The following is a 23,429-nucleotide window of genomic DNA, read 5'->3' as shown; positions in this document are numbered from 1 at the left end:
TAACTTCCAAATCCGAGGAGCAATGGGAGACATAGCTTTGAATCCAAGAAAGAAGATGACTTGCATTTGTATAGCGCCTTTCAAGACCACCAGACGTCTCAAATCCATTACAGCCAATGAAGTACTATTTGAAGTGTAGTCACTGTTGTAATGTGGGAAAGAGACCAAGAGAAGTGCGGCTATCAGCACTTTTCCCCCCCCTAAATAAGTTCACTTTAACAGGAAAGATTTTATCCTTGTTGAAATATATTTGATTTGTACTCTTGCATCTGATCTATGGTCTATTTGCCAACTTTCCTTCCACTTAATCTGGGTAGGGTCGCTTTTATTTTGCTATAATTTGCTTTTTCCCAGTCAAGTACAATTATCTTTTACTTTTTCTTTACACTGAAGCTAGATATATTGTAGTCACTGCTCCCAAATGTTTCCCTACTTTTAGGTCACCTACTTGCACCATTTCAATACCCAGATCTAGGTCAACTAGTGATTCATTCTTTGCTGGAGTAGCAACATATTGATAGAACACATTTTACCTCAATTTTCTTTCTACAGTTCAGTGGACTACAATATACTCACACTTTGCTATTCCACATCTTAATCCAAAGAGATGCTGTTTGGATCACTTCTTTATTTAAATCATTACACTCAAGACAATGACATTGTCTCTAACTAATCCCACTACTCCCTTTCTTCCTTTTCCATCCCAGCTGAAAGTCTTATCCCAGGTACCGGTATATTTAATTGCCAATCCAGACCCAACTGCTGCTACATTTCAGTTATTACTATATCATTTTTAACATTTTCATCAACAAATGTAGTTTTACAATTTTGTTTCTTATACTCTATGTTGCAATATATACACATTGGATTCCCTTAACTTTGCAACTTTTTGTTTTGCCTTTCCATATCCTGATTTCCTTCCTTTTTACTATCTTCTATTGTGAAATCTCTTTCAATCTTTCGATTTCCTTATTACCTATACGTCGGCTGCTTATTTTCTCTTTCAGTCTACTTTACTCTGTTTATTTTACCCTCCCCCATCATATTAGTTTAAACCCTTCCCCACAGCTCTCATCATCATCATCATAGGCAGTCCCTTGACATCGAGGAAAACTTACTTCCACTCTAAAAGTGAGTTCTTAGGTGACTGAACAGTCCAATACAGGAATTACAGTCTCTGTCACAGGTGGGACAGACAGTCGTTAAAGGAAAGGTTGGGTGGGGAGTCTGGTTTGCCACAATGCTCCTTCCGCTGCCTGTGCTGGATTTCTGCCAAATGCTCTTCCTCCACTTAGGGTGGTCTTTAGCCAGGGACTCCCAGGTGTCAGTAGGGATGTTGCACTTTATCAAGGAGGCTTTGAGGGTCCTTGAAACGTTTCCTCTGCCCACCTGTGGCACGCTTGCTGTGTAGGAGTTCCGAGTAGAGCGCTTGCTTTGGGATTCTTGCGTCAGGCATGCGAACAATGTGGCCCGTCCAACGGAGCTGGTCGAGTGTGGTCAGTGCTTCAATGCTGGGGATGTTGGCCTGATTGAGTACGCTAACGGTGGTGCGTCTGTCCTCCCAGGGGATTTGCAGGATCTTGCGGAGACATCGTTGGTGGTATTTCTCCAGCAATTTGAGGTGTCTACTGTATATGGTCCACGTCTCAGCCATACAGGAGGGTGGGTATCACTACAGCCCTATAGACCATAAGCTTGGTGCCAGATTTGAGGGCCTGGTTTTTGAACACTCTCTTCCTCAGGTGGCCGAAGGCTGCGCTGGCTCACTGGAGGCGGTGTTGAACCTTGTCGTTGATGTCTGCCCTTGCTGATAGTAGGCTTCCGAGGTATGGAAAGTGGTCCACGTTGTCCAGGGTCTCGCAGTGGATCTTGATGATGACTGGGGAGCAGTGCTGTGTGATGTGATCAGGTTGGTGGAGGACTCTTGTCTTATGGATGTTTAGTGTAAGGCCCATGCTTTCGTACTCCTCAGTGAAGATGCCAACTACAGCTCTAGTTAACCACTATAGAATATAGTCATGGAATAAAGAATGGCATTGATTCCATACTTTTTTGGTGCATTATCACTTCTTGGGGTTGCTATTGCACTGTTCAGTATTAATAACAAACCTATTAACCATTGCAACTAAGATTACTAAAATTGCACAATGTTACTTTACCTTCAATTTGTTCATATATATCCAAATCAGAGCCAACAACATAGGAAGGATTAGGGAAGAGGTCCTGCTAAGGGCATATCATGAGTTAGGGACTAAATTGAAAAGCAGGACGTCACGGGTAATAATCTCAGGATTATTACCCAAGCCACATATAAATTGGCATAGGGACAAACCGATAAGGAAAGTCAACACATGGCTAAAAGAGTGGTGTGGGAAGGAGGGTTTTCATTTCATGGGACATTGACACCAGTATTGCGACAGAAAGGAGTTGTACCATTAGAAAGGAGTTGTACCATTGGAACGGGCTGCACCTGAACCAGGCTGGGACCAAGGTTCTAGTGGAAAGGATAACTAGGGCTGTAAATAAGACTTAAAATTAATACCATGGAGGAGGGAACTACTAGAAATGACAGAAACCTAACAATAAAATAATCAGGAACAGAGAGTAAAGAACAAACTAAAGTAAGGAATAAGGATAACACGAATGTCATATCGGATAAAGTTCTAGAGCATAAATGGTTAAAAAAAAGTACTAATAGCAAAGAGAGGAATAATAAATACAAACAATTCAACCGTTTGTACGGCAATGTATGTAGTATTCAAAACAAAATGACAAACATGGCTACAAAGAAAACAAAATTGGCAACTAAATATTGCAAGATTTAACATATTTCGAAAGGAAGGAGGTGAAGTGGAGTAGCTGTACTAGTTAAAAATAACAATGGCAGTAGAAAAAAGGATGTAACTGCAGTAAGATGGATACAGAATCCATATGGATTGAGTTAAAAGAGAACACGGGAACCATCACCCTAATAGGGGTATACTATAGACCACCAAATAGTGGAAGAGAATTGCAGGAAAAAATATGTAGGCAAATCAATCATGGGAGATTTCAACTACCCCAAATAAACTGGCAGGAAGAAGTAGCAAAAGGAGAAAAGGGAATCGAGTTGATAGTGTCTACAGGGCACCTTTTCCACTCAGTACATAAGTCAAACGAGAAAAGAATCACTGCTGGATCTTGTAATGGGTAATGAACCAGAACAGATAGAAGAAGTAAGAGTAAGAGAGCATCTTAGTTGTAGTGACCTCAGCACAGTAAGGTTCAATATTAGGATTGAGAGTGACATAAGTAGGGCAAAGACTAAGGAAAAGAATGAATTATGAACAATGCACATATGTATACATACGCATACACACACATAAATGTATACCACAAATAAAAGGCGCACCATCAGTGTCCTCGACCAGGCAAACATCCCCAGTATTGAAGCAGTGACCACACTCGATCAGCTTCGCTGGGCAGGCCACATAGTACACATGCCAGATGAGACTCCCTAAGCAAATGCTTTATGCGGAGCTCCTTCATGGTAAACGAGCCAAAGGAGGACAGCGGAAGCGTTACAAGGACACCCTCAAAGCCTCGCTGGTAAAGTGCGACATCACCACTGACACCTAGGAGACTCTGGCCGAAGACTACCCGAGGTGGAGAAAGTACATCCGGGAGGGCGTTGAGCTCACCGAGTCTCAACGCAAAGAGCATGAAGAGGCCAAGCGCAGGCAGCAGAAGGAGCGCACGGCAAACCAGCCCCACCGACCCCTTCCCTCGACAAATGTCTATTCCATCTGTAACTCACTTTGGAAGTGGAAGCAAGTCCTCCTCGATTCCGAGGGACTGCCTATGATGATGCCTGTATTATATAATATATTATATATGTAAAAAGTTCCATAGAAGAGGAGGTAGTGCCAGAGGACTGGCAGGCAGCTAATGTTGACCCAATATACAAAAAGGGAGATAGAACAAAACCTGGGAACTATAGACCAGACAGTTTAACGTTAGTGGTAGATAAGATACTGGAATCTATACCCTGTACTAAAAGAAGTGATAGAAGAGCATCTAGAAACAAAAAATATTTAAAAAGTCAGTATGGATTCCAAAAGGCTAAGTCATGCTTAACTAATCTGACAGAATTTTTTGAAGAGGTAACGGAAAGAGTAGACAAGGATAATGCAAAATAAGCCATATACTTGGATTTTCAAAATGCCATAGATAAGGTAGCACACGGTAGGCTCATGACAAAGGTTAGAGCATGGGGAGTCTGGCAGGAGATAAATAGCTGAGTAGATAGCAAATTGGCTAAAAAATAGAAAGCAGAGAGTAGGGGTAAAGAGTAGTTATTCAGATTGGAGAAACATAGAAACATAGAAAATAGGTGCAGGAGCAGGCCATTCAGCCCTTCTAGCCTGCACCGCCATTCAATGAGTTCATGGCTGAACATGAAACTTCAGTACCCCCTTCCTGCTTTCTCGCCATAACCCTTGATCCCCCGAGTAGTAAGGACTTCATCTAACTCCCTTTTGAATATATTTAGTGAATTGGCCTCAACTACTTTCTGTGGTAGAGAATTCCACAGGTTCACCACTCTCTGGGTGAAGAAGTTTCTCCTCATCTCGGTCCTAAATGGCTTACCCCTTATCCTCAGACTGTGACCCCTGGTTCTGGACTTCCCCAACATTGGGAACATTCTTTCTGCATCTAACCTGTCTAAACCCGTCAGAATTGTAAACGTTTCTATGAGGTCCCCTCTCATTCTTCTGAACTCCAGTGAATACAAGCCCAGTTGATCCAATCTTTCTTGATAGGTGAGTCCCGCCATCCCGGGAATCAGTCTGGTGAACCTTTGCTGCACTCCCTCAATAGCAAGAATGTCCTTCCTCAAGTTAGGAGACCAAAACTGTACACAATACTCCAGGTGTGGCCTCACCAAGGCCCTGTACAACTGTAGCAACACCTCCCTGCCCCTGTATTCAAATCCCCTCGCTATGAAGGCCAACATGCCATTTGCTTTCTTAACCGCCTGCTGTACCTGCATGCTAACCTTCAATGACTGATGTACCATGACACCCAGGTCTCGTTGCACCTTCCCTTTTCCTAATCTGTCACCATTCAGATAATAGTCTGTCTCTCTGTTTTTACCACCAAAGTGGATAACCTCACATTTATCCACATTATACTTCATCTGCCATGCATTTGCCCACTCACCTAACCTATCCAAGTCACTCTGCAGCCTAATAGCATCCTCCTCGCAGCTCACACTGCCACCCAACTTAGTATCATCCGCAAATTTGGAGATACTGCATTTAATCCCCTCGTCTAAATCATTAATGTACAATGTAAACAGCTGGGGCCCCAGCACAGAACCTTGCGGCACTCCACTAGTCACTGCCTGCCATTCTGAAAAGTACCCGTTTACTCCTACTCTTTGCTTCCTGTCTGACAACCAGTTCTCAATCCACGTCAGCACACTACCCCCAATCCCATGTGCTTTAACTTTGCACATTAATCTCTTGTGTGGGACCTTGTCGAAAGCCTTCTGAAAGTCCAAATATACCACATCAACTGGTTCTCCTTTGTCCACTTTACTGGAAACATCCTCAAAAAATTCCAGAAGATTTGTCAAGCATGATTTCCCTTTCACAAATCCATGCTGACTTGGACCTATCATGTCACCATTTTCCAGATGCACTGCTATGACATCCTTAATAATTGATTCTATCATTTTACCCACTACTGAGGTCAGGCTGACCGGTCTATAATTCCCTGTTTTCTCTCTCCCTCCTTTTTTAAAAAGTGGGGTTACATTGGCTACCCTCCACTCCATAGGAACTGATCCAGAGTCAATGGAATGTTGGAAAATGACTGTCAATGCATCCGCTATTTCCAAGGCCACCTCCTTAAGTACTCTAGGATGCAGTCCATCAGGCCCTGGGGATTTATCGGCCTTCAATCCCATCAATTTCCCCAACACAATTTCCCGACTAATAAAGATTTCCCTCAGTTCCCCCTCCTTACTAGACCCTCTGACCCCTTTTATATCCGGAAGGTTGTTTGTATCCTCCTTAGTGAATACCGAACCAAAGTACTTGTTCAATTGGTCTGCCATTTCTTTGTTCCCCGTTATGACTTCCCCTGATTCTGACTGCAGGGGACCTACGTTTGTCTTCACCAACCTTTTTCTCTTTACATACCTATAGAAACTTTTGCAATCCGCCTTAATGTTCCCTGCAAGCTTCTTCTCGTACTCCATTTCCCTGCCCTAATCAAACCCTTTGTCCTCCTCTGCTGAGTTCTAAATTTCTCCCAGTCCCCAGGTTCGCTGCTATTTCTGGCCAATTTCTATGCCACTTCCTTGGCTTTAATACTATCCCTGATTTCCCTAGATAGCCACGGTTGAGCCACCTTCCCTTTTTTATTTTTACGCCAGACAGGAATGTACAATTGTTGTAATTCATCCATGCGGTCTCTAAATGTCTGCCATTGCCCATCCACAGTCAACCCCCTAAGTATCATTCGCCAATCTATCCTAGCCAATTCACGCCTCATACCTTCAAAGTTACCCTTCTTTAAGTTCTGGACCATGGTCTCTGAAATTACTGTTTCATTCTCCATCCGAATGCAGAATTCCACCATATTATGGTCACTCTTCCCCAAGGGGCCTCGCACAATGAGATTGCTAATTAATCCTCTCTCATTACACAACACCCAGTCTAAGATGGCCTCCCCCTAATTGGTTCCTCAACATATTGGTCTAGAAATCCATCCCTTATGCACTCCAGGAAATCCTCCTCCACCGTATTGCTTCCAGTTTGGCTAGCCCAATCTATGTGCATATTAAAGTCACCCATTATAACTGCTACACCTTTATTGCATGCCCCCCTAATTTCCTGTTTGATGCCCTCCCCAACATCCCTATTACTGTTTGGAGGTCTGTACACAACTCCTACTAACGTTTTTTGCCCTTTGGTGTTCTGCAGCTCTACCCATATAGATTCCACATCATCCAAGCTAATGTCTTTCCTAACTATTGCATTAATCTCCTCTTTAACCAGCAATGCTACCCCACCTCCTTTTCCTTTTATTCTATCCTTCCTGAATGTTGAATACCCCTGAATGTTGAGTTCCCAGCCCTGATCATCCTGGAGCCATGTCTCCGTAATCCCAATCACATCATATTTGTTAACATCTATTTGCACAATTAATTCATCCACCTTATTGCGGATACGCCTTGCATTAAGACACAAAAGATAGAAAGCGGTGTTGCACAAGGATCAGTGCCGCGACCATTGTTATTCATAATTCACATTAATAATTTAGACTTAGGAACACGCAACTGTAACAAAATTTATATACGATACCAAACTGAGGAGTATAGCTAATCCTGAGGAACTATGCAACACAATAGAAAAAGCCTTTAAAATACTTGAAGACTGCACAGTTAAATGGCAAATTACGTTTAACATAGATAAATTTGAGGAGATGCATTTTGGTTGGAAAAATAGCAACACCACCTACACCATAAAAAAATAATAAACTGAGTGGGGTAGAAGAGCAAAGGGATCTAGGGATACAGGTGAACAAATCACTAAAAGCAGTATCGCACGATAGCAAATCAATTAAAAATGCTAACAAAGCACTAGGATTTATTACTAAGGGTAGAGTATTCAAAAGCAGTGAAGTTATGTTAAACTTCTTCAGGACCTTGGTCAAGCTGCACTTAAGAGTACTGTGCACAGTTCTTGATCCCATACTATGAAAAGGATATAGAAGCCCTGGAGAAAATGCAAAACAGATTTATAAGGATGGTACCAGAACTGAGAGATTACAGCTATTGGGAAAGGATGAACAGGTTGGGTCTTTTTTCTTTAGAAAATAGAAGACTTAGTGCTAACCTAATAGAGGTCTTTAAAATTATGAATGGGTTGGACAGGGTAGATGTGGAGAGAATGGGCTCAATTTTCCCCAAAGCATTTTTTTGCCGTACTTGAAGAGTTATGCCCGATTTTTTGCCGTACTTGAAGAGTTATGCCCGATTTTTTGGGGCCTAAGTACGGCAAAAAAAAAATTCTAAGTTCCCCCGTTGGATCTTTTCATTTTGGCGTGGCGTAACCCAACCTTTAGTTTTGGGGGTGGAGCCTTGATCTGTGGCAAAAAGATCAGGCTGCCATGGTAACCAGGGACACAATGCGAGCTGAGGCTGCATAGTAAAACATACAGGCAGCTCCCAATACATTAAAATCGAAAAACACATAACAGCAACTTATCTCCAACCCCGCCCGAAGCGGTTCTCGCTCTCTCTTCTCTCTCTCTCTCTCTCTCTCTCTCGAACCAGGGACCGAGAATGGGACCGGACCGGGAGAATTGAGACCGAAATTGGGACCAGACAGCCTTCAGACGAGGTTGGAGGTAGGTTGCTGTTATTTGTTTTTCAATTCTTTTAGTGTGTCCGGGCATCTGCTGCGCCGATTTCCTTAACTCTAGGGAAGGTTTTTCAGCAGAGGCCACTTAAGCTGGCCTAAGCACAACTGGAGTAACTCTCAGCTGGCCAAACTTCCCTTATTGGCATAGGTGGCTGGTTACGCCCCCTTTGGTTGAAAAAAAAAACTGACCTAAAAAAATCATAACTTAGTGAGTTACACTGGTGCAAATTGATTGGGGAAACTGTGGTTTTTCGACTTAGGCCAAAGAGCAGACTGCTCCAAAAAAAATGGCGAAAATCACTGGGGAAAATTGAACCCCATGGATTTTAATAGGCCCTTTGATAAGATCCCACATAGCAGACTGATCTGAAAAGTAAAAACCCATGTGATTCAAAGGAAAGTGGCAAGTTGGATCCAAAATTGGCTCAGTGGCAGCAAGCAAAGGGTAATGGTCGACGGGTGTTTTTGTGACTGGATAGTGATTTCCAGTGGGGTTCCGCAGGGCTCACTACTAGGTCCCTTGCTTTTCATGGCATATATCAATGATTTAGACTTCATTGTAGGGGACATGATTAAGAAGTTTGCAGATGATACAAAAATTGGCCCTATGGTTGATAATGAAGAAGAAAGCTGTAGACTGCAGGAAGATAACAATGGACTGATCAAGTGGATAGAAAAGTGGCAAATAGAATTCAACCCAGAGAATTGAAAGAATTAGGCAAGGGAATACACAATAAATGGTAGGATACTAAGAAGTGTAGAGGAACAGAGGGACCTTGGAGTGCATGTCCACAGATCCCTGAAGGTAGCAGGACAGGTAAATAAGATGGTTAAGAAGGCATTCCTTTATTAGCCGAGGCATAGAATACAAGAGCAGCGAGATTATGCTTGAACTGTATAAAACACTAGTTAGGCCACAGCTAGAGTACTGCATACAGTTCTGGTCACATTACAGGAAGGATGTGATTGCATGAGAGAGGGTCGAGAGTAAATTTACGAGGATGTTGCCAGGACGAGAACATTTTAGCTATGAGGAAAGATTGGATAGCAGTGGTTGTTTTGTTTGGAACAGAGAAGGCTAAAGGGAGATTTAATTGAAGAGTATAAAATTATGAGGGGCCTTGATAGAGTGGATAGGAAGGACCTATTTCCCTTAGCAGCGAGGTCAATAACCAGGGGGCAAAGATTTAAAGCAGGATTAGAGGGGAGTTGAGCAGAATTTATTTCATGCAGAGGATGGTGGGAGTCTGGAACTCACTGGACAGGGTGGTAGAGGCAGAAACCCTCATCACATAAAAGTACATGGACATGAACTCGAAGTGTCATAACCAACAAGGATATGGACCAAGAGCTGGAAAGTGGGATTAGGCTGGCACAGACAAGGTGGGCCAAAGGGCTTCCTTTTATGTCATACATTTCTATGATTCTATGACTAACGTTAATATATAATCAAACATTACATTTAAAGTTCTATTTACTTATGTAGTATATATTTTTTTCCCCTATTACTAACATTAAGCCTGCCATAGCATCAGATTCTGGAGGTCCACACAGCTTTCTGGTATAAATTTGCATTATTTTATGTAAAGTAACTAAAAGAATTACCAGATCTCTATGGATGAACCCATTGGCTTCCAAGTAGGACATGCCATCGCACACATCCTGGCAGCTGCTCAGTAACGTTTCATTGTTTATCTGCCCTCTTCTTTGTCGGAGATAGTTCAGCAGACAACCAAGTTCCATAAATTCAGTCACAATATATATTGGTTTCTGCTGTGTGCATACTCCATACAATTGCACTAATTTAGGATGAGATAACTTCCTACAGACAAAATTAATCATGTCAGTGCACATTTGACACTTTAAAAAGTGAATTATACTTTTATATCGCTATTATTATGCTTGTAGAACATTAAAACTTGTTCAATATAGACCATTAGAAAGTTGAATACCAAAAATTAGTCATGCAAGGTATATATCGTACTGCTTGCAATTTTCTTTATACTGGTTATTTATTCTTTTTCTGCATTTTACTTCCCTATTGTCCTGAAGACCTTCTTGCATGATACGCCTCGGACGACAATCTTGAATACCTCAGCCAAGTTACCATTATTCAAAAATAAAAACAGTAAATGCTGGAAATACTCAGCAGGTCAGGCAGCATCAGTGGGGAGAGAAACAGAGTTAACGTTTCAGATCAATGACCTTTCGTCAGAACTGGAAAAAGTTAGAGATGCAACAGATTTTAACCAAGTACAGAGACAGGGAACGGTGGGAGGTGAGGTAAGAGCAAAAGGGAAGGTCTGTGATAGGGTGGAAGGCAGCAGAGATTAACTGACAAAAACTTTGATTGTACAAAGCAAAAGGAGATGGTAATGGGAGAAGTAAAGAAACAAGAGGAGTCTAGAAGAGGTGTAAATGGGAATAGCAGAATCATCAACAGCTTCCATCTGAAAAAATGGGGGCAGAGGTTATGGTCTGAAATTGTTGAATGCTGGAGCCTGCCTAATCGGAAGACAAGGTGCTCTTCCTCAGGTTTCGGTGGAACAGTGTAGGAGGCCGAGGACGGAGAGGGCAGAGTGGGAGTGGAGCAGAGAATTAAAGTAACAGGCGACTGGAAGCTCGGAGTCACGCTTGCAGACTGAACAGAGGTGTTCCGCAAAGCGATCACCCAATCTGCGTTTGGTCTCTCCAATGTAGAGGAGACCGCATTGTGAGATTAACTGACAAAAACTTTGATTGTACAAAGCAAAAGGAGATGGTAATGGGAGAAGTAAAGAAACAAGAGGAGTCTAGAAGAGGTGTAAATGGGAATAGCAGAATCATCAACAGCTTCCATCTGAAAAAATGGGGGCAGAGGTTATGGTCTGAAATTGTTGAATGCTGGAGCCTGCCTAAATACAGTATACTAAATTGCAAGAAGTATAAGTAAATTACTGTTTCAGCTGGAAGGTGTGTTTGGCACCCTGGACAGTGGGAAGTGAGGAGGTAAAAAGGCAGGTGTTACATCTCCTGTGCTTGCAAGGGAAGGTGCCTTGAGAAGATTGAGGGGTGCACCAGGGTGTCGTGGAGGGAATGTTAACTTCGGAATGCTGAAAGAGGAGTGGAGGACAAGATGTGTTTGGTGGTGGCATCACGCTGGATGTGACGGAAATGGCGGAGGATGATCTGTTGAACGTGGAGGCTGGTGGGGTGAAAGGTCGCCTGTCACTTTAATTCTCCGTTCCACTCTGACTTCTCTGTCCTCTGCCATCTTACACTGTTCCAATGGAGCTCAACGTAAGCTCGAGGAACAGCAACTCATCTTTCGATCAGGCACTTTACAGCCTTCTGGAGTTCAACAATTTTAGACCATAACCTCTGCCTGTTTTTTCAGATGGCAGTTGTTGATGATTTTGCCATTCCCATTTACAACTCTTCTAGACCTAGACTCATCTTGTGTTTCGTTACTTGTCCCATTACCATCTTCTTTTGCTTTGTACAATCATACCATTTGTCATTTAATCACTCCTGCCTTCCACCCCATCACAGACCTTCCCTTTTATTCTTTCCTCCCCTCCGCCCTTACCATGCCCCTGCACTTGTGCAAAATCAGTTACATCTCTAACTTTTTTCAGTTCTAACGAAAGGTCATTGACTTGAAATGCTAACTCTGTTTCTCTCTCCACTTTATCTGGATCAGAGTAATTAAATATTAGCGCACAAAATAAATTTTAGTGTGTAAAAGCCTGCCTCCTAATGTTTAATTGCATTTGTTTACAATTTGAATTACAGACATGTGGATTTTTTCATTTTAGATAATTTGTTTCCAGTGTCTTCTCACTGGTGATACAAGATACAAGAGGTATTAAGAAACAGAGGACTATAGTAGTTGCTGAGGTGTCAGGGTACAGCACTTCAGCTTTCTTAAGTAAATCTTCAGTGACTCAATTCAAGTTGTTAGCTGTGTGCTGATGGAACATTAACATTGTTATTTTAATAGGTTTGTAATATGGGGCAGCATTGTCAATATAACTAGGATTTTGGTATTATACAGCTTTATCCTGCAGCATCCCTTTAATTGAAAATTTTGGGCTACAATCTTTAAATTTTATAATGGCACATACACATAATAAAGTGCAATCTGTTACTTTTTTTCAACTTGCCAATTCTCTCCACTCCTTCTAAAAAGTGTAAACCTTTCTGGAGTGAGCTCCATGGCACCTTACACCCGCTGCTATCTTGCTCAAGTAGTATAATTCATAAGGGTACGGTAGCATAGTGGTTATGTTACTGGACTAGTAATCCAGAAGCCTGGACTAAAGAGCCATGATCCAGAGACAGGAGTTCCCATCCCACCACAGCAGCTGGGGAATTTTAATTCAGTTAATTAAATAAATATGGAATAAAAAGCTAGTTTTAGTAATGGTGGCTATGAAACTACCGGATTGTCGTGAAAACCCGTCTAGTTCACTAATGTTCTTCAGGGATGGAAGTCTGCCATCCTTACTGTGGGTCTGGAATCACCTTTATCTGACTCCAGAACCACAGTAATGTGGTTAACTCTTAACTGCCCTCTGCGGCTCACCACCTTCTTCTTCAGGGCAATTAGCCCACACCAGCGACGCCTACATCCCATAAACGAATTTTAAAAATGCAAGCTTAAATAGTGGATGTCAGCAGGCTGTGGGAAGCATCACCGCTGAGCCCAATTCTAGCCTCATCAGACATCCATACACAATGTGTTACTGCAGGGGTCATCTGATAGCTATCAAGAGCAACAGCTCTGGCTGATTTTCACTTATAATTGTAATACCTTGGCTGAGATCAGCTAACTTAGCATAGATTAGGAATCGAATGCGGGATTTTATCAGCTGTTTGGTTCAACAACTTATGGATAAACTTGCTGAACCATGAGGGGAGCAATAACTTATAGAAATGTTAAAAGTATCAGAAATCTAAAATTAATGCATTGTTGCTTACATCATGATTTTCGCTTCTTCTATGAAATCCTCCTCATACATTGCACCTTCACGAATTGCTTTAATTGCTACTTTGTGTTGAGCACGCCATTTTCCTAAACGTACCACTCCAAACTGTCCACTTCCCAGCTCCTTCATAAACGTTAGCACAGATGGGTTTATTTCCCATTTATCTGTGTGAACAATGATCAAATATGTTCAACTAAGTAAACTGAACAGTAGCTTTAAATGTTACAGAGAAATTAACCTGCTTAAAATTATGTGCATCAGTATAACTTTAATTTTTATCAATGTTAATTGCCAGTCATTAAGTACTGACATGCATGTCAAAATCAGTTATAACAATGCATTAAACGTAGAGAATATGTAAATAACAGAAACCTGCATTTAAAGAAATAAAAATATTATTTTTGTTACAAATATCAGCTGAGCTACAGACACTAAAAATAGAACGATCAGTACTTGAACAATATTTTGCAAAACAAAAGCATTTAAAGTATTTTAAATCATGCTCTGATATCCACATTTCTATGTAATCTGCAACATACCATGGCCTGAAAAAGTGTGTATATTTTACTTATCAAATTAAACAAATATATATAAAAATCAGTAAAGGTTTATTTTCCTACTTCAGATGAGTTAACCTGACAGCAAGAAAGCTTATTTTAATTATTTTAACAGAAAATCAAAAATTCTGGTTCTTCAGCAAAAATTGAAACCAAACAAACGTTTATAAGGAAGCAGAACCTGCGACTTAATTAACAACACCTGGCTATGGTTCTAGTATTTAGACTGGGTTGTTTGCATTTCTTTTGATTGAATTGGGTCAGATGATCTGGAGATACTTAGCTTAGCTTCAATTGACAGAAACAATTAATACAATGTTTGTTATATTAGCCACTTTAAAACTTTAAAAAAATGCAGCAATTAGGCAGTTACATTACCATAGCTAAAGCCAGCAGTTGTAGGTGCAGCTCGTCCTTTACGGCCTACTGGATATCGTAATCGTGTGACAAGACCTAAGACAATACCTCATGATGTTAATCAAGGCATTACTTCAACATGTGTGTATTTACTTTCATTCAGTATCCTGCAATTAGTGCTGGGACCCCAATTTACATGCACAAGGTGCCCAACACCTTTTTTTAAGCAACAGCCTTGCACACCTTGTGATCACCGGCTTCTAATTTGGTAGTCGACACACTTCCAGGAGAGACCAGGCGCAGGAGAACACGACTCAAAATTGGTGCTCCAATGTTGATTTTTCATCCAAAAAATGTACACAACTTTGTCCCCTCTATACCTTTAATGTTTTTTTAAATGGGACAACTGATGCTGCTCATAGTACTTTAATTTTGTTTTTGTACAAATTTATCACTTCCTGGTGCTTGTATTCTATGCAGCTAGTTATAAAACTCAAAATGCTAATTGCCTTTTTATGGCTATATCTACTGCACTTGCACTTTCAGGGAATTACATATTTGCATTCATAGATGTCACTGTTCTCTCACACTCTTGAGCATCTTTCCATGGAGTATATACTCCCAGTGCCTTTCCATTGAGTGTATACGCCTATTGCTGTTTTGTCTTTCAAAATGCATTACATCACACTTCTCTGCGTTAAAATGTAATTTATCTGTCTGGCCATTCCGCCAACCTGACAAAATTCTTTTAAAGTCTTTCACAACCTTCTTTGCTCTTTGACAAACATCCTACTTTTGCATCTTCAGCTAATTTCAATATCATGTTCCCAACGCTCAAGTACAAATCATCTATATATGGCAAGAGCAAAAGTGTACCCAGAATTGATTCCCTATGATATACCACTTCCAATCTTTCTCCTATCTGAGGAACCCTTTGTATCCAATCAACAAGTTTTCTATACATATTACCTCATCCATATGCCTGAATTTTTGTAATGTGTCTCCTGTGAGACACCTTACGAAAATCTATATATGTTACGTCTATTACATTCTCTTTATCTACAGTCATAAAAAAAAAACTTGCCTTTGGCAAATATGTACTGGCTGCCCTTCATTATCTCATGCATCACTAAATACTCACTAATTTGATCTGAATTTTGGGATTCTGTTTGCTAACATTAGATTAACTGATTTATAGTTACATGGTTCATCCTTCTCATCCTTCCTTACATTGTTTACCTCCACTCCCCTGGCATTATTTGTATATCTAAGGAGGTTTGAAAAATTGTGGCCACAGCCTATGCTCTTTGATTTCTTGGGGGGGATGACTTGCATGTCATCAGAGCCCAGTGACTAATCCACTTTCTACTAACCCTTTCAGAAACAATTCCTTTTCTACAGTTATCTTAAACAATTGTTCCATATCCTTGGATAGATTTTCACTTTCGACTGTAGCAAAAAAGGAAAGGTAGCGAATTGGCTGCCCATTATACACACCGCCTAATTTTACATTCCATTAACCTCAAACGGGAGGGGTGGATAACGGGTGACGGGCCAAATGGATGGGTGAGGGGCAGAATGGGCGGGGCGTGAGGGGGGGGCGAACGGGTGGGTCAAACGGGCGGGAGCAGAACGGGCAGGGGAGTGGGGAGCAGAATGGGCGGGGAGCAGAACGGGCGGGGAGCAGTACGGGCGGGGGGGAGTGGGGAGCAGAACGGGCGGGTGAGTGGGGAGCAGAAAGGGCGGGGGGGGGATTGGGGAGCAGAACGGGTGGGGGGGAAGAGGGGGAGTGGGGAGCAGTACGGGCTGGGGGGGGAGTGGGGAGCACAACAGGCAGGGAAGTGGGGAGCAGAACGGGCGGGGGGGAGCAGAACGGGCGGGGGGGAGTGGGGAGCAGAACAGTCGGGGGGGGGGATGGGGGGGATTGGGGAGCAGAACGGGGAGGGGAAAGAGGGGGAGTGGGGAGCAGTACGGGCGGGGGGGGAGGGGAGCAGAACAGGCATGCGGGGGGGGGGGCGGGGGAGTGGGGAACAGTGCGGGGGGGGCGGGGGAGTGGGGAACAGAACGGGCGGGGGGGAGGGGAGCAGAACAGGCATGCGGGGGGGGGGGGCGGGGGAGTGGGGAACAGTGCGGGGGGGGCGGGGGAGTGGGGAACAGAACGGGAGGGGGGAGAATGGGCGGGGGGGGGAGCAGAACGGGCGGGTGGGGGAGTGGGGAGCAGAAAGGGCGGGGGGGGGATTGGGGAGCAGAACGGGCGGGGGGGAAGAGGGGGAGTGGGGAGCAGTACGGGCTGGGGGGGGAGTGGGGAGCACAACAGGCGGGGAAGTGGGGAGCAGAACGGGCGGGGGGGGAGCAGAACGGGCGGGGGGGGATGGGGGGGATTGGGGAGCAGAACGGGGAGGGGAAAGAGGGGGAGTGGGGAGCAGTACGGGCGGGGGGGAATGGGGAGCAGAATGGGCGGGGGGGGTGGGGAGCAGAACAGGCATGCGGGGGGGGGCGGGGGAGTGGGGAACAGTGCGGGGGGGCGGGGGAGTGGGGAACAGAACGGGCGGGGGGGGGGGGAGTGGGGAGCAGAACGGGAGGGGGGAGAATGGGAGGGGGGAGAATGGGCGGGGGGGAGCAGAACGGGCGGGTGGGGGAGGGGGGAGCAGAACGGGCGGGTGGGGGAGTGGGGAGCAGAACGGGCGGGGGGGGAGTGGGGAGCAGACCAGTCGGGGGGCGTGGGGGGGGAGTGGGGAGCATAACAGGCGGGGGGGGGGGAGTGGGGAACAGAACAGGCGGGGGAGTGGGGAGCAGAACTGGCAGGGGGGAGCAGAACAGGCCGATGGGAGGGAGTGGGGTGGGGCAGCAGAACAGGTGGGGGGCAGCAGAACGGGAGGGGGGAGAATGGGCAGGCGGGGGAGAAAAGAGAACAGGCGGGGGGGGGGGGGAAAGAGAATGGGCGGGGAAGAGAATGGGGAGTGGGGGGAGAACAGGCGGGGGGGCAGAACGGGCGGGGGGGGCAGAGAACGGGCGGGGAGGGGGGTAAGAGAATGGGCGGGGAGGGGGGAAGAGAACAGGCGGGGGGGGGGTTAAGAGAACGGACCTGGGGGTGGGGGGAAGAGAACGGGCGGGGGGGGGGGGGGGGGCGGTAAGAGAACGGGCCGGGTGGGTGGGGGGGAAGAGAACGGGCAGGGGTGTGGGGGGGAAGAGAACGGGCAGGGGGGGTAAGAGAACGGGCCGGGGGGGAAGAGAACGGGCGGGGGGGGGGGGGGGGGGAAAGAGAACAGGCAGGGGGGGGGGAGAAAGAGAACAAGCGGGGGGGGGGTGGAGGGGGAGAGAGAAAGAGAACAGGCGGGGGGGTGGGAGAAGAGAACAGGCGGGGAGGGGAAGAGAACGGGCGGGACGTGAGGGGCAGAACGGGCGGCAGGGTGAGGAGGGCACAACGGGGTGGGGGGGTCGCAAACAGGCAGTGTGTATAACAGACAGCCAATCCTCTACTTCCCATTTTCCGCCCCAATGAAGTGTGAAAATCTACCGTTCCTCTACATTCTCACTTCCACCATTATTTGTAAAGGCAGATGCAAAATATTTATTATCTTGTCATATTTTTATCCTCCATACCCAGAAATTCCCTTCATCTCTGAGCAGTGCTACACTCTAATTATTCTTTTACTTTTAATAGGCTTATAAAAACCTTTACAGTTCCCTTTATATTATCTGATGACCTTTTTCATATTCACTTTTAGCCCTTCTAATCTGCCTTTTAACCTCCACTACACTTTCTATATTCCTCAGGGTTTTCTTCAGTATTGTTAGCCCAATCTTTAATGTAATCACATACCTTCATTTTAAGTTTCAGTGTTGTTTTAAGCTGTCTATTTATCCATGGAACTCTATCCTTTGAACCACCCCCTTTCCATTTTATATCTATTTTGTACTCCATCAATCTCATATCTGAAGATTTTCCCAATGTTGATCCATCATCCTGTCAGCTAAATTTGGGCTATATCCTGTGTATTTGTACTGAACTTTGCCTTTTTCCAGTCCAGCATCTTTAACTTTAATGTATTCTTTTCTATCTTCACATTAAACCTAGCAATATTGTGGACACTATTTCCCAATCTTTCTTCTACTCTCATCAGCCTCATTTTATTTCCCAGAATTAAACCAAGCAGTGCTTCTTTCCTCGCTGGGCTAGATACATACTGAGCTAAGAAGCAGTCCTCAATGCATTCTAAAAGGACCACATATTACCCTTCATCCCAGTCTATCTTGGGATTGTTAAACTTACCAAAAATTATTGCATATTTCTCTGAACTGTCTACAAATCTCCACCAGTATTGTATCTTCACTGTTTGGTGGCTAGTGATGCACAGTGAAAATTGGATGATTTCCTCCCTACTTCTCAGCTCTATCCAGATGGATTCTAACACCACCCCCAAGAACATAATTATGTTCTGGTTCTGTGATAAAATACTCGATTAATGTTACCACCCCCACCCCACCTTTTTCCTCTATGTACATCTCCTGAAAATGTTATAACCAGGAATATTAATTTGCCAGACATATCTGTACCTATGGCATCTTTTTGTATTCTAAAAAGTACTTCATTGGCTGTAAAGTGCTTTGAGATATAGAAAACATAGAAAATAGGCGCAGGAGTAGGCCATTCGGCCCTTCGAGCCTGCACCGCCATTCAATGAGTTCATGGCTGAACATGCAACCTCAGTACCCCATTCCTGCTTTCTCACCATACCCCTTGATCCCCCAAGTAGTAAGGACTACATCTAACTCCTTTTTGAATATATTTAGTGAATTGGCCTCAACAACTTTCTATGGTAGAGTATTCCACTCTCTGGGTGAAGAAGTTTCTCCTCATCTCGGTCCTAAATGGCTTACCCCTTACCCTTAGTCTGTGACCCCTGGTTCTGGACTTCCCCAACATTGGGAACATTCTTCTTGCATCTAACCTGTCTAAACCCTTCAGAATTGTAAACGTTTCTATGAGATCCCCTCTCATTCTTCTGAACTCCAGTGAATACAAGCCCAGTTGATCCAGTCTTTCTTGATATGTCAGTCCCGCCATCCTGGGAATCAGTCTGGTGAACCTTTGCTGCACTCCCTCAATAGCAAGAATGTCCTTCCTCAAGTTTGGAGACCAAAACTGTACACAATACTCCAGGTGTGGCTTCACCAAGGCTCTGTACAACTGTAGTAACACCTCCCTGCCCCTGTACTCAAATCCCAATTCATCTCAATGTTGAAGGTCAACATGCCATTTGCTTTCTTAACCGCCTGCTGTACCTGCATGCCAACCTTCAATGACTGATGTACCATGACACCCAGGTCTCGTTGCGCCTCCCCTTTTCCTAATCTGTCACCATTCAGATAATAGTCTGTCTCTCTGTTTTCACAACCAAAGTGGATAACCTCACATTTATCCACATTATACTTCATCTGCCATGCATTTGCCCACTCACCTAACCTATCCAAGTCACTTTGCAGCCTCATAGCATCCTCCTCGCAGCTCACACTGCCATCCAACTTAGTGTCATCTGCAAATTTGGAGATACTACATTTAATCCCCTCGTCTAAATCATTAATGTACAATGTCAACAGCTGGGGCCCCAGCACAGAACCTTGCGGGACCGCACTAGTCACTGCCTGCCATTCTGAAAAGTACCCTTTTACTCCTACTCTTTGCTGCCTGTTTGCCAACCAGTTCTCAATCCATGTCAGCACACTACCCCCAATCCCATGTGCTTTAACTTTGCACATTAATCTCTTGTGTGGGACCTTGTCGAAAGCCTTCTGAAAGTCCAAATACACCACATCAAATGCTTCCCCCTTGTCCACTCTACTGGAAATATCCTCAAAAAATTCCAGAAGATTTGTCAAGCATGATTTCCCTTTCACAAATCCATGCTGACTTGGACCTATCATGTCACCTCTTTCCAAATGCGCTGCTATGACATCCTTAATAATTGATTCCATCATTTTACCCACTACCGATTTCAGGCTGACCGGTCTATAATTCCCTGTTTTCTCTCTCCCTCTTTTCTTAAAAAGTGGGGTTACATTGGCTACCCTCCACTCCATAGGAACTGATCCAGAGTTCCTCTGGTGGTCGTGAAAGACACTATATAAATGCAAGGTTTTCTTTCTTTCTTTATATCATGTTCCTCCATTTAGTTATTAATGCTACTAACTCTCAATTTTGTTTTGAAGGCTTTGTTCCATTACATAAATACCACTCAATCCAACCTCCAATTTTTTTGGCAAGCTTACTTTTTTTAATTCTTCCTCCTTTTGATCTGTTCTATATTACTTTCCTGTTTGTCTCTTTCGCTTTCCTATATCCATCCCTTTTTCTTTCCTTTCTGCTTCCTCAATTTCCCCCTCCCTCTGTCATATTAGTTTAAACTCTACTACAGCACTGATGAGATACCAATTAAATAATGATAAACATGTTAAATCATCACCAACAAGAATTGTTTTATTTCAATACCTGCTGCATTGTGCTGATGATACTCAATTAATTCAGGAATGCTGTTAAACAAATGTTTTTCTGCCAGATAGTACTGTCTATGATATCTCTGGGTCAGCTTTATGTGGTAATGTCGAGTTGATGCACAGCTGTCTCTGGGGGGGAAAAAAGAACATATTGGTGAAGTTTAGCAATTATATTTTTTCATGGTTGTTCAACAAACCGGAGGACATTTGTTTATACCTTGTTCAGGCAGCCCACTAGACAGCAGTGGGAACCCTGCTAGATTCATCCTATGAAAGGTTAAAGTATTACAATTTAAAGACCCTCTTCACCTGTTCTGCTTTAGCAACTATCATTCTCCTCCATTTAGTTATTAATACTACTAAATCTCAACTTTGAAATGCTTTGTGCTGTCACTCAATACTGCCTCCAATTTTTTTTGTCAATTTTACTCTTTTTAATTCCCCTAAGGCAGACCGGGATGAAGGTAACATAGGAGATCAAAATGGGGAGCACTTCTGATTATAGAATGATACAGCAAAGAAGCGGATCATTTGGCCTATCATGTCTGTACTGACTCTTTAGTAGAACTATATAATTAATCCCATTCCCCTGCACTTTCCTCATAGCTGTGTAATTGTTTCCCTTCAAGTATTTATCCAATTCTCTTTTGAATGTTACTATTGAATCTGCTTCCACCACCCCTTCAGCCAGTGCATTCCAGATCACAACAATTATATGTTTAAAAAATAAATTTCCTCATGCTTCCACTCATAGGAGAAACTAAAACTAGGGGGCATATCTCAGAATAAAGGGCCGCCCATTTAAAACTGAGACGAGGAGGAATTTCTTCTCTCAAAGGGTTGTAAATCTGTGGAATTCTCTGCCCCAGAGAGCTGTGGAGGCTGGGTCATTGAATATATTGAAAGTGGAGATAAGCAGATTTTTGGGAGATAAGGGAATAAAGGGTTATGGGGAACGGGCAGGGAAGTGGAGCTGAGTCCTTGATCAGATCAGCCATGATATTAAATGGCGGAACAGGCTCGAGGGGCCAAATGGCCTACTCCTACTCCTATTTCATGTTCTTATATGTCGCCTCTGGTTCTTTTGCCAATCATCTTAAATCTGTGTCCTCTGGTTACATAGAAACATAGAAAATAGGTGCAGGAGTAGGCCATTCGGCCCTTCTAGCCTGCACCGCCATTCAATGAGTTCATGGCTGAACATTACTGAGCCTTCTGCCACTGGAAACAGTTTCTCCTAATTAACTATCAAAACCAATCATAATTCTGAATACTTCTATCAAATCTCCTTTTAATCTTCTCTGATCTAAGGAGAACAGCTCCCGCTTCTCCAGTCTCTCCACATAACTGAAGTCCCTCATCACTGGTACCATTCTAGTAAATCTCTTCTGCATCCTCTCCAAGAACTCAACATCCTTCCTAAACTGTGGTGCCAAGAACTGAACCCAATACTCCAGCTGAGGCCTTACCAATGTTTTACAAAGATTTAGTATAACTTCCTTGCTCGTGTACACTATTCCTCTTAATAAAGCCGAGGATTCCACATGTGTTTTTAACAGCCTTCTCAAATTGTTTTTTTTATTCGTTCCTGGAATGTGGGCGTTGCTTGCAAGACCAGCATTTATTGCCCACCCCAAATTGACCGGGAGAAGATGGTGGTGATCCGCCTTCTTGAACTGCTGAAATCCGTGTGATGAAGGTACTCCCACAGTGCTGTTAGGGAAGGAATTCCAGGATTTTGACTCAGCATCGATGAAGAAACAGCGATATACTTCCAAGTCAGAATGGTGTGTGATTTGGAGGGGAAAGTGGAGGTGGTGATGTTCCCATGCGCCCGCTGCCCGTGTCCTTCCCGGTGGTAAATGTTGCGGGTTTGGGAGGTGCAGTTGAAGAAGCCTTGGTGAGTTGCTGCAGTGCATCTTGTAGAAGGAACACACTGCAGCCACAGTGTGCTGGTGATGGAGGAAGTGGTGGATGGGGTGCCAATAAAGTGGGTTGCTTTGTCCTGGATGTCTAGCTTCTTGAATGTTGTGGAGCTGCACTCATCCAGGCAAGTGGAGAGTATTCCATCACACTCCTGACTTGAGCCTTGCAGGAGGTGGAAAGGCTTTAGGGAGTGAGGTGGTGAGACACTCATCTCCAAAATACTCAGCCTCTGACCTGCTCTTGTTGCCACAATATTTACATGGCTGGTCCAGTTAAGTTTCTGGTCAATGGTGACCCCCCAGGATGTTGATGGTGGGGCATTCGGTGATGGTAATGCTATTGAATGTCAAGAGGTGGTGGTTAGACTCCCGCTTATTGGAGATAGTCATTGCCTGGTACTTTTGTAGCACGAATGTTACTTGCCAATTTTCAGCCCAAGCCTGAATGTTGTCCATGTCTTGCTGCATGAAGGCATGGACTGCTTCATTATCTGAGGAGTTGCGAATGGCACTGAACACTTTTCAGTCATCAGCGAACATCCCCACTTCTGACCTTATGATGGAGGGAAGGTCATTGATGAAGCAGCTGAAGATTGTTGGGCCTAGGACACTGCCCTGATGTCCTGGGCTGTGATGATTGACCTCCAACCACCATAGCCATCTTCCTTTGTGCTAGGTATGACTCCAGTCAGTGGAGAGCTTCCCTCC

The 23,429-nt window shown here is 43.9% G+C and overlaps 1 protein-coding gene across 4 annotated transcripts in view; it reads right to left on the bottom strand.

The window, feature by feature from the left end:
- Window positions 1-23,429, bottom strand: part of tec (tec protein tyrosine kinase) — a 301,217-nt gene that overhangs the window by 39,897 nt on the left and 237,891 nt on the right. For all 4 annotated transcript variants that reach the window (XM_070870133.1, XM_070870134.1, XM_070870137.1 and 1 more), the window contains 4 exons: window positions 20,792-20,925; window positions 14,323-14,397; window positions 13,380-13,551; window positions 10,023-10,239 (listed from right to left, as the gene is read on the bottom strand). In XM_070870133.1, coding sequence (XP_070726234.1) covers window positions 10,023-10,239; window positions 13,380-13,551; window positions 14,323-14,397; window positions 20,792-20,925 — 598 coding nt within the window. The remainder of the gene's footprint in view (window positions 1-10,022; window positions 10,240-13,379; window positions 13,552-14,322; window positions 14,398-20,791; window positions 20,926-23,429) is intronic.

The sequence above is a fragment of the Pristiophorus japonicus genome, chromosome 2, assembly GCF_044704955.1.
Source record: "Pristiophorus japonicus isolate sPriJap1 chromosome 2, sPriJap1.hap1, whole genome shotgun sequence".
NCBI classification, from domain to species: Eukaryota; Metazoa; Chordata; class Chondrichthyes; family Pristiophoridae; genus Pristiophorus; species Pristiophorus japonicus.
This window is presented reverse-complemented; position numbering and strand designations above follow the sequence as displayed.